The 15470-nt window shown below is 40.5% G+C and overlaps 1 protein-coding gene across 1 annotated transcript; it reads right to left on the bottom strand.

The window, feature by feature from the left end:
* Window positions 1-12971: 12971 nt before the first annotated feature.
* On the bottom strand, window positions 12972-14725 carry NENF (neudesin neurotrophic factor; the record flags this gene model as incomplete). The annotated part of the gene is made up of 3 exons (XM_010154618.1): window positions 12972-13148; window positions 13761-13864; window positions 14602-14725. Coding segments are annotated over 3 exons (405 nt in total), but the record flags the coding sequence as incomplete, so codon positions are not given.
* Between the last annotated feature and the right edge of the window lie 745 nt (window positions 14726-15470).

Genomic DNA, 15470 nt, shown 5'->3' with positions numbered 1-15470 from the left:
TTTGCCTAATCCTGATTAGGTATAAAAACAACAATCAGAAGTAGTTATTTAGTGCAAGAGCTAGATTACATGGTCGTTATCTTAGACTGGCAGCGAAACCCCTGGAGAGTCACCTAATTTTGTAGATTAGCATGCAATTAGAAAAGGGGCTTTGCCTTGAGGTGTCTGGGGGGTGGTGGGGTTGTTTTCCCCAGCAAAATCAAGAATAAGTATCATCATAACATATGGTTTCTTTCTATAGCTTGCAGCCAGATTTAGGGATTACTTCAGAGTTCATAATTAATTATCCTATGCTTTATCTTGCAACATTTGTCCTGGTGTTGTCAGAACTCCCTGTAGTGTGGGTCTATCAAAAGTCTGCAAAAGCAGACATGAAGGGAAAGGGATAACAGTGTATGCAGGTGAGTGCGCCACAGAGCTCTGAAGTTCCAGGGTGTTTTTAGTCAAAAGCAAATGTCTGTCTAATTCAAGAATTGTGGACAAAAAGTGGATCTGTAATTATGTTCATAATTAGAGGGGTCCTTTTTTGGTGCTTAATCTAAATAACGTAATGTAACATACGTAGGTTTCTGAGCGCCATAGAAAACATCAAAGCTGATAATAATGTAGGAGATTACTGTCATCCAGGGAAGGGAAGGGGGAGCAGGTTCTAAAACATGAAAATCAGCACAGCTCAGTTGGAGCTCTTTATTTCTGTTGATGAACACTAGCTGAAAATTGGTTTGTGACTACAACTTGCGTAGAAACAAAGCAAACCAAAGAAACTGTTATGAAAGGATGCATCTAGGAAAACACTGGGGGAAAAAAAATACAGTGAAAACAGAACTCTTCCTAAATTCAATTTACTATTACATTTAATAAAGTTTCCTAGTGGGGAGTTCCTGGAAAATGTGGACTGCAATGTGAAGCAAACTATGAGTACTCTTTCAGCTGCCTTGATTGCATATTTACAAGAACCACTTTTTTTTTTTTTTTAATTTTTCATTACTTCTAAAGAAGCTTTCTAGAGAAAAATACCCACGCTTCATAACCACCTTAAGGGGCATTGGCTATGGTTGTTTCCAAAGGAACAGCTTAGTAGTTTCATAAATATCAAAGTTAATAAGCTCTTAAAAACAAGGAAAATTGCCTGTAGGTTATTTCTGCTCATACAGACAGCACTACTCTCTGAACTAAAACTTTCTCTAGCTTACTCTCTAGGCCTGTTACCTATTACTGCATAATTTGCTGTCCTGTTCCCACTTCTTTTAGCTGGTTTGAATCAACAGTGGGTAGAGCAATACTTAAATGAAATGTACTTGAGGGTAAAACATGAGCTAACAAATTAGAGAAAATAAACAATACTAAGTGTAGCTTGTGACTCTAAGGAGATCAGAAACACTCTAATAGGGACACACTTGTTTTTTGGAAATGCAGCAGCTATGCCACATCATCAGAAAGCCATACTTACTGCTGGCTTTGAAGAAAAGATGAAATATTTCAAAAAGTGGCTCCCAGAAAGGAGTCTGAGAAAAATGGTAATTTTTTTTTTTGTACCGAGTTCCTATTTGGTGTGCAGTGAGAGCTGCTTCTCCTTTGGTTTTGCTGCCTTTTTCCCTTGATTTTAATTTTAATGGTGTTAAGGCACCTAACAGTCTTGATAAGCAGCTTTTACTAAAGATATAAGATCATTATTTCTGCATAAACTTGTAATGTGTATAAGCCTCTCAGCAGTCATACTTAGAGAAAACAAGAGCACTTTCCTCCCCTTAGAGGTGCAGGAAAACCCAGCTGCTGGCAAATTAACTTAGATTAGGCTTTACTCTTCTTCCATTTAATATTTGTGTTGAACTGGGGGGCCTTATCATTATCAGACAGCTCACAGAATCATGCTTCTGAAAGGACATGTGAGGCAGGAGAAGAGATGCTAGAAGATTGGGTCTTCCTGTTGGGATTTTGTAACAGGCTTTACGTCCTGCTGGACTTTCTGCTGCTAGAGCCTTAAACCCGTCTAAATGCAGTAGGGTTGATTTTAGAGAAGACTGAAACCAGGGTGAGCAGTGCTGGTTTGTGGCATGGGGACAGTCTGGTGAAAGCTGCTGGTGCTCTCCCCGTCACGACTGAGCGGGTTCCACCCGGGAAGTGCAAGTGAACTGTGGTTTAGTGTGGGATATCTGCATCCCCATTTGGGGTCCCCATTAGGTGGAAACTGAGAGGCTCTTGCCCTACTCTTCTTTACTGCTCCTAGTTTTGGTAATTTCATTTTAAGCGTAGACAGCTGTTCATCATGTTAGATATTTGTGTTTCACATTCTTCAAGTCTCCTAAATTCTTTGTCAGTGGGGAAGAAACGTTCATAAAGTTGTTTATCCACTGGCAAGTTTCAGGAATCTGTTATCTGAATTTTTACGTAGGAGCTTTTATCAAAATCTTTATTTTTGAAAGGTAATTCTAGATGTACATTGTTACTAGTAAGACCCCTGGGAGACTAGGTTCCCTGTGGAAAATGTATGCCTCCCTAGAAAAGGTGATGAGATGTCATAGTCTTGTCTTAAGAGTGAGCTCTTAATTCCCTCAACTACTGTTTTTTGACAAATCCATCCCTGATGCTCCATTGCAGGGTGTAGTGTACAATGAGGGAAAACATCTTTTGTCCTTCAGGCAACAAGTAAGCCTCTCCCCCTTTCCCTCTGTTCAGCTGCAGTTGAACGAAGACCATCGTAGGAGCTTAGAACGAGAAACAGAATTCACCCTATATTTCTTTTAATCACTAGGTACAGTAAATAGAAAATAAAACGTAATCCCCAACAGTTGTGTCTTTAAAAAGTGTGTATCTTCTTCCCCCCGCTACGCTGTCTGAAATGATGAGGCAGGAACCAACCACACAGCTAGGCTGGCTCTGGTCTCCTCATACTCTGCTGTGGCTGTCAGCATCAAGATGTCTATTGCCCCTCTCTCACTTAATTTTGGGGGTCCTTCTCTACTCCTGTTCTCCTTCTCCCGTGGATCACTCCTTCCTCCTGGCAGGACTGGACCTACTGTGTATTTTGTTCTGTCTGACTGGGGGAGCTGCAACGTGGCATCCCTTGGATGTCTCCGGATGTTGTGTAATTGAATTGTCCAGAGTGTTAATCATCATTTGATTATTCTGACATTCTTGATGAAAAAATATGTACATTAAAATCATAATGTAATTACAGAATTTGCTTTTAGCATGAAAATGTTTCTTCTCAGTGACACTGAAATTATTTACTACTCCTAATATTTATATATTATTTTGACAGAGATGCAGTGGGCTGCGACTAATTTTAAAGTGGCAGAGTTTACTCCATGCAGCTTAAAAGCAAGGATTTCCCCCCGCCCCTTTTGCCCCATCACATTTTATTATTAATGGATACATCTGAATTGTCAGCTTTCCCAAAGCCTTGGTGTATGGGCTGGAATAATCAGATTAATTTAATTGCTTAACCGTGTCATTGCTAACTAGGAGTACTGAACACCCTCTTGTTCTTGCTCTATCTTTTCCCCAGCAGTTCTTCTGTTGTGGGTGTTTTGAGGGGAGGGTTGGTTTGGGGTTTTTTTTATTCATCCTGTTAGTTTAAGCAGAAAAATTCCATGCCAAAATAGCCTGTAATATGGAAATGTAGGCTTCCAGGAGCTGTGTGGGCTAAGAATAAACTTTTGACTTTTTCTGGAGGCAGGATGCTGAGACGGCTCAGCTGGCAGGTTAATGATGATTGTCATGAATATTAAATGATAGAACCAAAACAAAACTCCCAGAGAGACACTTATGCACAGATCTTACATAGCAACACAACCAGCTCGGACAGCTGGCTCTCTGTAGACTTTCCTGAAAGAAAACAGTGCTGAGGCGTGTTAGGATGATTTTTATAAACTGGAAAGCCAATTTGTGATGCACTGTTTGAAAGTCAGAGGTCTCAGTGATTTATAGCTTGAGGCAGATACCTGTTTTCTGAAGTAGATAAATAACAGGTCAATTATATCTGTGCTGTTCTCACTTGTATTAAGTGTTTCAGAATATTTTTGAGCTTTATGCTCACTAAAAATGTAATACAAGGGGTAAACCTTCCTGTTCAAGTTCATAGCATCTCTGGTGTGCAGCTATAGCCCCACTTCTTCCTCTGAAGTTCCTCTAATCCCTTCCTTGGAGGGTTTTTCCCCTCTCTAAAAAGATCACATTGCAGGGCACAGAATCATAAACTACAGTTGGTTTTGTTTCTTCCTTGTGTTTTGTCCCAAACAGGGAAAGGGCCTGCGACTCACAGAGTTCCTCCTTCAGCTCGAGCGGTGCAAAGCTAGCTCCCGCCACGCGGAAAAATTGCTCCAGCATGTGCAAAAAATTAAAATTCGAGAAGCTTGGATTTATTTGAAGTAACACCAACATAGATCTGGGATGATGCCATTAACAGCACCGCAGTCATGCTCTGTCTCTTCAGGGATGTCTGAAGGTGAGATATCTCTATGGCCCGGAGAGTAAAACACTTGTTTTATTGTAAGCTGGGGTCGGGTACTTGCACCTAAGTTCCTTGACTTTCATGGTTATGTGAATTTATACCAATTTAATACGTGGTTGGGTGATTTTCAGACACCCAAAGGGATGAGCTGAAATAACATGCTAGGCTTTCTCACATAACTGCATGTAGGCATGATCCATTTTGTGGTGTTATTCCAAGTATAAAAAGACAAAGTAAATCTAAACTATATTTAGGTGCAATGAGTCAGTCTAAATGAGTTGATGGAAAAAGATGTAAATGAGAGGACAGTCCAGTTAGAGGAAGTTACAAAGAGTAATGCTTTTATACAAACCTTCTGCAGAACCTATTTGGCTTTCCAAACCCTGCCTGTAAATCAAGAAGCGCTTTCCAGTGGCTCACGGAGATCTCGCTAGTCATATGGTGCTAGCTGTCTTTGTTTTCAGTTCAGTTGTATTAAAAACAGAATATATTTTGTAAAGTAGACTTTTTAAGGTGTTTACGAAAATTCTTGATGCTGTTATTCCAGTGGTATTACATGACTGTGAACTGTGCGCAGCCAGCAGCAGAAGTGGCCAGCAGGTTCCCAGCTGCGAAGAAAACACGTTCAGTGAGATAATTTTTCAGCTAGTATCAGGACAACCCCTGATTTATTTCTGCTGTTGTTAAATCAAACAGCCGAGTGGAGTTGGAATGATTTCTGGTTTTTAAGGGTAACATAAACCAGATACATGTAAAAGGCTTAAGACTAGCTTACAGTTGTGCTTCCACAGTACCATGAGGAATTCACACCCATACCCCCTGACAGAGCTTGCACTAAGGTGAGCTACAGTATGATGGAATAAAAGTTTGTAACTATTTCCCGATGTATTGAAGTTCCCATAAACATGTATTGCTTTGTGAAGCAGACCCCGCTAACATCATTATTCAGATAAAATCTTGCTTAAGTTTTTACTTCTATTCAAGCTGACAAGCTCCTTTGGGTACTTAGGGAAGGAAGTTCAGGTTAATATATCTTGGTCTGCAATGGCTACGAACAGTTGTTTTGGGATTAGAGGCTCATTTCTTTCTTATTTAAAATATCTAGTGTATTTTATCACAACTGGCTAAGTTCAGTGCTAGGAAAGTTTTCCTCTAGCTTCCAGCTGCACCTTCATTTTGCACTTTTTTCATGTATCATTAAAACTCTTGATGTGTTGTGAAACGCCTTTTATACAGTATCTTTAATTGGATGAGCCAGGAATACTGTTGGAGTCATCGGGGTTTCTACCAGTGTTTCAACAAACAAATCACCAATGGACATGCAGGCAAATCCCAAGTGATGACAGACATGGATGAACATGGGTAACATATACTCACTCTGGCTGAAAGATGAAGGACCACAAAGCGATACCTCTTTGGAAATAAAAAAGGAATAAAGGCTAGAGCTTCAGAAAATAGATTCTTGGTATTACAGCCATCCTAGCGTCCCACTGGCCCAAATGTCCAGCCAACATTACCTTCTTCAAATGCTGAAAGTCCCAGTAGGGATAAAACACAAAGGGAATTCCAGGGAAGTATCTGCTCGTTTAACAGGCGGGATACCTAGCACGAAGGATTGCAAAATTGCAGCGAAGCTGAGAATTGCACCTTCATCTGTGTGTCCCAGGTCACCTCTTCAGCAGCAAAACTCCTGCCTTTCTTCTTAAACTAGAATGGGCATCATTTAAAGACAGAATGAGAAAACTTGCTTTTGTGGACCGAATAGCAGCAGCGTGATTGTCTGTGAATTCAGGCACCTGCAAGGTATCAAAGCAAACGGCATCAGTATTTTTGGAAAATGAGACTGAGGATGTCAAGCCTGGAACCAGCAGTTACAAACTGTTTAATTCACGCTGCTTTTCCCAGAACTGTATCCAAGGAGGATGTCACACTTTTCCGTTCTCAAGTTCAGCCTTTTCTCTGCGTGTATCAGCAAGTTTCACCCCCCATGAAACTGCACTCTCCCCTGAGTTATTTAAAATCGCCTGCTGATTCCCCTAAGCAGAATTTCACTCACCTGCCTCCTCTCTGCCTCAGATTGTTATATTCCACTGATAGGCTTCTGCTTCACACATGAACCTTCCAGCAGCCTGTTTTCTTCCCGCTCCAAGACATGCTAAACTCAAAGGAGAATGTTCAGAGGCATGGGGGAAGGGTGTATTTACCCTTGGCAGCAGCAATTTAGGGACACAGGTAATATTTTATGTGTAGAATCACAGAGGCTCGGCACGTACTCAAACATCCCTCCTAAACATGCGTTAGGTTGGTCTTTTGCACGCTGATACGGAGAGCTCTGCAGGCATCCCTAAAAACTGCCATCATCATTTCATTTCTGTCTGCCATTTTTGTTGTGTCGAAGTCAAAACTGCAGGACGTTATTTCTGACCTGCTTAGGTTAAGAAATACATGGAATAGAACATGTTTTAGACTGTAAGACTGCTGCCTTTGTCTAAATTGCTAGGGCTGTCTGTTGTGTATCTCAGACATAATGTATGTTTGTCCTTCTCTAACAAAATTACATCACCAATGCCTTGAAAGCTGTAATAAGTATTGCATAACTTTTAAAAGCATAGTTAAACAATAAATAAGGAAAAATTGGTGATATTCTTGACACACTTCCAAGCATAATGTAGGACACAGACCTGTTACCTAATAACCTAATCTCAATTTAAACATGTAATCCCTTCAATTAACACGTTTGCCCTAAGTATACTTCGGTCTGGTGCACAGCTGCACAGTCTGCAGTTCAGAGCGAACACTTTGCTATTCTTTTAATAAAACTATGTTTTTAGGAGCTTTGCACATACGTAAATAATTAATAAAGTGTTTGACATAATAAATAAGTTACCTAGCCACACATCTGATCTTAGTATCCCTGCAAAGGAGCGTAGAACTAGTCACAGCGAAGTTTTCACTTCAGTTGTCATCTAATTCTATCTGCCCAAGTGCCAGAGAAGAAAATTCCCTTTCCTCTACTGGCTGAAACAAATGCTACCTCTAAGGTTTGGGTTCTTCTCTGCAAAGGTTCTGTTGTCTGCAAAAGAAGGGTGCAAGGCTTTAACTTCATCTCGACATTCAAACATTCCTACAAGTTGAGGCCTGTTTGGATTCAGTTCATGTGTTTGACTCTCTGTCGTCAGGCTGTTATCTGCATTGTTGTCATCTCTAAAGCCCCGGCAGACATGCCAGGAAATGGACTCATTTTCATACTGCAAGGGCTAGATCCAAGTCTCTGCTTTTTCTGCTGCCTTTGCACAACATGGGACAGCTCTCAGCAAGATCTGGAGGGGGTACCATATGGACGTTGGGACATTGATTTCTTTTCCTTTTGTAGAGAGGTTTTAAGTTGAGGTAAAATGATGTCATATTTTAAATTTTTTTTTTTTGATGGCTTATCTCCAAGGTGGCTTGCACCCAGATTCTTCTACACTTTTCACTTCTCAGAAGGGAAACGTCTCCTGTCAGAAGGATAAAGGCTCACGTCAAGGAGCACTGCAGAACATGGTAAATCTGAACATTCATTAACAGTGCAGGATTCCTGATTGCAACTGCTACAAATAACCTGCGGGAAGCAGCAAGAGGAATTGTTTATTCAAGAATACTTCCTGTGGCTCTGCAGTTCATCCAGGTGCACAGGCTCTGCTTTTCACAGAACATTAATCTTGGTTTCTATCTGTTATTTTGGAGTCCTTGGCAACAGATAACCCAAGCCAAGAAGATCCAAGCTTAGGTTTTGTAAACAAGTAAATGAGGACTCACACCTTCTGCTAAACAGGAAGTAAAAAGCCAAACCAGAAGGTGTTGGGTAAAGACCAACAGATGGGTAAGGGTACAAGCTAACATTGTTAGCACTGACCATGGTGGACTGAAGCAAAAATAGGAAGCACTGTCTGGTTTAAGACCTGCAGGCACTGCTCCGCCAAACCTGCTTTACCAGTGTAAGTCATCCCAATAGTGCACCGAGATACATTCTCATTTCCCACCTATTCTGTTTGCTGGATTAGGGTTTTTTTGGTCCTGCCAAGATCAAAATCATGCCTATGCCATTAGAGTCCTTCTAGCAGTGATGCCCACCTGTCATACACTTAGTTCTTTGAGACTCTGATAGGATGGGGTGGAAAATAAGCCACCTTTTGACATAGCCCTGACTTCTCTGTCAAAGCAGCCAGATAGAGTCTATATTACAACTATCTGAATCAGCATTCACAGATAGGGCTCTGAGTGAAGTAATTACTACAAATCCAAAAGTGAATGGGGTTTGTTCAGTTTAATCAAACCCTTCACTGACAAGGACTGATTTTTCTCTGAAAACAGCCATCCTGTATACCATGTAGCTTTCAGATTATAGGTTCATGTGTATTTTACTTTATCTGAACATTAGTCACAGTGCATGGATTTGTCTTACAGGTTGCATGTGTATTTCCTGCATGGGCAGGAAGACATTAAGCAAAAGCAGAAATGGATGATGAATTACGAAGTGTGTGATTGTCATCGCTTAGATCAGCTCTGGGGATTTCAAGATATCCCTGAGAATATGCAGTGTTCATCTGAAAATATGCAAATACTAATCAGAGCTACTTAGCACATGTTACTGGTGTGCAGCTGAATCCTACTGAATGGCAGCTTTTTCACTCACAGCAGTCAAAAGGTTTCTTTAATTTTTTTTCATCTCAGTTTACCCAGATCAGCTGAAAAATTAGCATGGGACTTCCCATATCAAACTTTTCACGTCTCTTCCATTTTCTCTTGAGCAGATGTGGTGAGGCTTCTCCCATTCCCAAGATACTTAGATAAGCATCCTCTTTTAATTTTTACTGAAATGTGCAAGTCTGCCAGGTCCCAGTCTGCAGCCTGAACCACGACCCAACACCGATTCCTATGATATTACAAATTCCCAGCCAGTATCATCAGACCACGGAGAATATTAGCCTGTGCTGCAGTTTTCAAAGAAACACAAGGCCTTTTCTGTGTAAGAAAACCAATACAGAAACTGATTCACTTAAATCAACAAAATGCTCATATTTTGCCAGAGGAAAACAGGAAGAATGGTGTCCATATACATGTTACAGTTATGAAAGAAGTAACTTTGGCTTATGTCTGATCCCAGATTTTTGGAAAAATCTCAGCCGCTCCGTCTGCAGGATTCGGAGTACCTGCGTTCTGGCAGGTGATCTTCTTGTTTAGATGAGGATGCAGGAACTGCTGTGACTAACAGGTGCTGACACATCTCACACATTCGTAGCATGTTTTCACATAACTGCGGTCTCTACAGCTGCAAAAATAAACATAATGCTTATTTCTGCATTTCATAACCTCTCACTAAATTTTGGTTGCTTCTGTTATTAGTCCTGTTCCTCCCGCTGTTAATCAGAGAACCTAAGTGTGGATGATAGAATCTACCCTGTCACAAAGGTTAGTCAAATGGACTGTGATCAAAGTGAGGGGCTGTTGAAGAGTGCTGGGTTGCAAACAGCAACTCAGATCATGTATCGCCTAAGCCATGAAGTCGTCTGATAATTCTTAGCGTTCTGAAGAGGAAACTATTATTAAACACCAAAGTAAGGTAACTGTTGGCACAGCAACTCTTTGAAACCTCAGACCATTCAAACACCCACGTTGTCCGTAAGATCAGATGAGAAGCAGCACAGCAAAACTAACGGCACTTGCAATGTTCTCTGGAAGCAGCAAGGAAGTTGAAAGGAAGCTCTGCACTCCTCGGAGGAGGTGTGGAGTAGTAGGAGGGCTGCGACAGGGCTTTACACACTCGTTCCGAGTGCAGTTTATATTGAGGGCACCTACCGTACTGGAATAATACAGGCGTGGGAGAAATGCAACTTACTGAACAAAACAACCATAGCAGACAGTTTGCATCTAGGCAACATGAATTTCAGGCTGCTGGCAAGTAACATCCTTAGACATAGTGTCATTAAATCAACACTAAAAGAAATACTGGTGGTGCTCTGAATTAATTGTAAGAAGTAGTCAGTGAAAACATGTTAAGGATACACACCCACTTAAAGCCTTATCATCATAACACTGTTCTATGGAGGGGGAACCTAAAGTGACATCACCTCAGAAGTGATTAGAATCCTTCAGTTTCCAAATGGAAATAAAACCAGAAAGGAAAGGTTTTGCATTCTAAAATGCACTCAGTTGAGATAACCCTGTCTTTAATAACAGGAAGGAAGGACTAGAGCATCCCTCTCTGTTTACAGACATGAGTGAGGGCGGGTTGGATTCGCAAGGATCTCGCACCTCAAGAGTGGGGTTTGTATCACCGTTTCCTGTTGCAACAGGAGGGTTTCTTTACTGAAATGAACCTGAAATTTATGACAAATAGAAGCTGAGTTATCTGCTTTGCGATCAGCAAAGGTGACCTTCACAGCATGAAAAGCAGGGAGAGGCCAGCAACACTGAGCCCCTCAGTGGCGATGAGCTTCGTTCTAGCTACAGCATTTTGGAAACGCACCTGGGTATGCCAATCCCAGCTGAAGCCAAGATATTAGAGTCATCACAGCAGCTGAAGCTGCCCCATAAGGAAGGAAAGGAGAAGGGGAAGAAACAGTAGGCATTGGAAAATTATTTGTGAAATGCTGGCAAAGGCACCACTACCCTTACCATCCAACCCATGTGCATTCCCATAAAGGTGGCAGGTGTAGACCCACACCTGTGGGCAGGCATCCTCAAGGGGCCAACTCCCAGCTGCTGTTGGCACCAAAAGGTCAGCAGTAGTAACAATAAACCAAAAATAATTCTCTGAAGCAATAGCATTTTCTTAGATGCTACATTATTTATTCCACCAGAGCACCATCCAATGGCGAGGAGTCATGGAGCCGTCCTGCAAATTAAGTAGCCTCATGGTAAGACACAAAGCAAGTTTAGAGTTAGACCTGTAACATCATGAAAGAAAGGAGAAATAGACAGTTTTTTTGGTTGTTCAACTGACAGGCAGTTGTCCCCTGCAAACCATAAAGTGGACAATCTGTCCTTCAAAGAAAATGGCCAAAATTCTAAAGAAATAGAACAAAACACAGAATTTTTACTATATCCATATTATTCATATGGAATTGGGAAAAGCTTCTCAGCTTTTCTATGTCAATTCAACCTGTCACAGTGGTAGATAAATCCATTACAATTCACATTCTGTTTAAGCTAGTGAAAGTCAGTGGTTAGCAGCAATTTGTATAGTGTGTGATTTTACAGTCCTCTTGCTGCTAAAAGACTGGCAGAGAAATCCCGTAAAGGGGTCTGCTTTCACCCTAGAGGAGCTGCAGTTTTATTAGGTTAAAAGGAAGAGGAACATAGGAATGCACGCTTCATTGCAACAGCAGTGATGAAGCCAGAGTAACAACGAAGAGAAACTAATAGAAATTAAAAATGAGACCTGAAATTGTAAATATAGAGATGCTACCAATATCCACAGGATACTATTACACCACTATAATAAACTTGTGCTGTAAGAGTATGTGGTAAACAATGGGGTGTCGTTCCCTTTATTTGTCAGAGAGAGAGTGGAGGAAGCTGGAAGGAAATCATCATAATCTAATACAGATGACATCTTTGATAATTATTTTAAAAGTTAGTGTTATGATTAGATTGGATATCAGGAAGAAGTTCTTCCCGGAGAGGGTGGTGAGGCACTGGAACAGGTTGCCCAGAGAAGCTGTGGATGCCCCATCCCTGGAAGTGTTCAAGGCCAGGCTGGATGAGGCTATGAGCAACCTGGTCTAGTGGAAGGTGTCCCTGCCCATGGCAGGGGGTTGGAACTAGATGGTCTTTAAGGTCCCTTCCAACCTAAACCGTTCTGTGATTCAAAGCTAACACAATGATCTTACTTAAAATGTCCCAGTAGGTCTCATGGGGGGAAAAAAAAAAAAAATTCTTGGTTTACAGCTGTAGGCTTTGCATAAATACTCCACAGCAACTGCATTTTAAGAGTGGGTTTATATCCAGTATTCTCAAACCTATCAAATATGTAAATCCCACAATGCTTTTTCAAACATAAGCCTCTAGTGCACCTATTTGTACATGCGATACCTACGCTCTCTTGAAGCACGGAGAACTGATGTTAGTTCATCCAGATAATGCATTCACGCTTTTCCAAGGTGTGGGAAACAACTCAGGATTTACAAAAAAGACCAGTCATGTTTCAACTATGAAAAACTTCCTTATCTCTTCTAAGGAATATAATTTCACATTACACACTTGTAAACAGAGAAATCCAGGCAGAAAGAACTTTGATAGGAAATAATTCCCATAAATCAGAACAAATAGCCCAAGTGTATGACACTAGTACAGATTGGTTTGTTTCCTGGAAGGAAGAATGTTAAGTAAACTATGTGTGTACACATGCACGTATTTTCTAAACAAAAAACTGACTCATGATACTAACAGGTGTAATGAACTCCAGAAAATAGGGAATTAATCTAATATTCTATCATGCCTCTCCCCAGGTATTCGCTAGGTACAAAAATGTTCCTCAAAATTCATCTTTAATGTTGAAATGTGGCTGATCTTCAGGTCTGAAGTCTAGATTGGGGCTGCCATCCTCATTCAGGATTCGTCGAGAAGTATAGCCAACAATTGGATATTTGGCCTTATAGACGTTATTGAAGATATCGTCCAGGGACTTCAGTTCCTCTTCGGTGAGTCCTGTCTAAATGAAATATGGAAATGAAAGTGCTGTCTCAAAGAGATAAAAATACAAATATTTACATGCATATTTCTTTTTTATTGCTTACTACAAACCTTAACTTTTGGGTTTACTTTGCAAAGCATGATTACAAAATTGATGATATAACCTGTAATTCTCTTCATTCAAATTCAGCCCTAATATATTCAGGCCAAACAAACCATTAATCTCCATTTTGCCTGCATAAGTAAGTCACACCTCAAACAAGCAACAACCCACTGCTGGAGTCAGCATCCACCACCATGTCAGTGACACACGATGCCCTAAATCAATTCACAAAGAAAGTGATTGACTCTCTTTAGAAGCACCTTTTTGAAACAGCAGGGAATTTCCCCTTTATGTGCTTACAGAAGTTGTATCAATTCCACAGATAAAAAACTTTTTAAGGCTGTTAGCATTGCAGCTTTCATGAGCAGTAAATAGCCATTTTATGTGTTTACAGAATATGAATGCATTTTGGTTTTTAAACACATGAATCAACCTAAATAAATTAATACAAATAATACTATCATTCATCATCTTGCAAAAGAATAAAGCTTTGCAAAATGGGATTAAACTAATAGTCCATTTTCTTACTATGTCATGTGTAAGATCTGCCGGATCCAGAGACATCTTTGCAACTCCTCTTGTTGAGTCTTTTCCAACCAAAGCATTGTATGGAGCCCCTTTTCCATAAAATTCTGTCAGATTAAAAAAAAAAAAAAAAAAGTTAAAATCCAGTGATGATCTGACAATGTACAGGTTATGTTCAGCCTCTACTTTTCACCAGCCTGTTACACTTGTCAGTGAATTGAAAGCAACAACTCAAGTCTAAAACTCTTTGTTCCAAAACTGACTTTTGATTTGCTAATTTTTGATAATATATGCCAATCCTTAAAAAACAACAAAAAAAACACAACACAACAAAAAACCCAAACCAAAACAGGGGGCGGGGTTATACAATACAACTGTTAAACTCCTATACCACATTCTTAAAATTTACCTATTATTTAGGGAGCTGTGCTTAACATTCTCATGAGAAGAGGTTTGTAGACTCCAGAATTTGTAATGTCAAGCCTTGTCTAACTTAGGATTCGAACATCAGCCAGCGCGTAGGCCCAGACAAACTGCATTAACAACCTTAGTACCAACAATGCAACAAGCCGTTAGGTCGCTTGTGATGACGTGAAGGCAAGTGTCCAGGACCCCCATGGTCCCTTCAAACAATTTACAGCAAATCTGGATTAAGTAGCGGGACTTCAAATTAAAACATCTGTGTTTCTTAGGGAAGGCACAAACAGCAAATACAGCAGTAAGTAAAAAGGAAAATGTATATGCTTTTTGTTGCACTTGAACTGCAGACTTCTAATACATGGGAATATTTAAAAACAAATGACAGAATAACAGCATGAAAACAAAAGCAGAGGAGCAAACTCACCTTTTCCAGAAGTGACATCAAATACTACTCCCTTCACCGCCAGGTAGATGGGCTGTCCTTCCTGGAAAGCAAGCCACCCATACTTCCTCAACCTTCCACCCAGGCAAAAGGCAATTCGTCTCAGCTATGAAGCCCATAAGCACTCGGGACACAGAGAATTAAATTTTCTGTTGTACGTTTTCTCGTGTGTGTATACGAGCATACACGTTACCCCTCCTGAATTATCTTGCTTGTGGTTTAAACTGTCCCTAAGTTTGGGTTGTTTCTTTTTTTTTTTTCTGATGATTTAAGCATATGGAGTGGGAGAATCCTTTTAATCTAAAGGTCACAGTCATAGAAGACATGTCCCTCTTGCCAGTCACCTCTTGTCTGTGCGCTTCTCTGCTCGAAAATAATCAACTGCATCTTTCTGTTCCTAATGCAGATGGATACTGCCCAAGATAAAGGGGTGTGTGGCCAACAGCATTCTTTATTCGATTAAGAGAACAGATAAATACATAAACACACACAAATCTGATCTGCTGACATCTGCTTTACTTAATAAGCCAGTGCTTCTGCTTTGTCTTTTATGCGTTAGGATGTATTTTTAGTCAGATGCTGGTTAGTTTCTTTGAAGTATCTAGAGAAGACCCTGAGAAGGTCTTAAATACATGGATTAATGAATTACTGAGAGAAAGTTACTTTGGCTCCAGTTTATGGCAAGCTGACATTCACTGGCATGAGTACCTTGTCAAGCAGGCAACAAATAAAACAGGCACGTGCCTTTTAACTGTGCGCAGCTTGCAAGAGCCCAGGATCAGCTGCTAGCAGGATAAACGAGCAGGATAAAGGAGCAGAACAAACACAGAAATGCCAGCAAACTCCTCGCC

The sequence above is a fragment of the Eurypyga helias genome, unplaced genomic scaffold (genome assembly GCF_000690775.1).
Source record: "Eurypyga helias isolate BGI_N326 unplaced genomic scaffold, ASM69077v1 scaffold40896, whole genome shotgun sequence".
Classification (NCBI taxonomy): Eukaryota; Metazoa; Chordata; class Aves; order Eurypygiformes; family Eurypygidae; genus Eurypyga; species Eurypyga helias.
The sequence above is the reverse complement of the archived record's forward strand: the minus strand, read 5'-3'. Positions and strand labels throughout refer to the sequence as shown.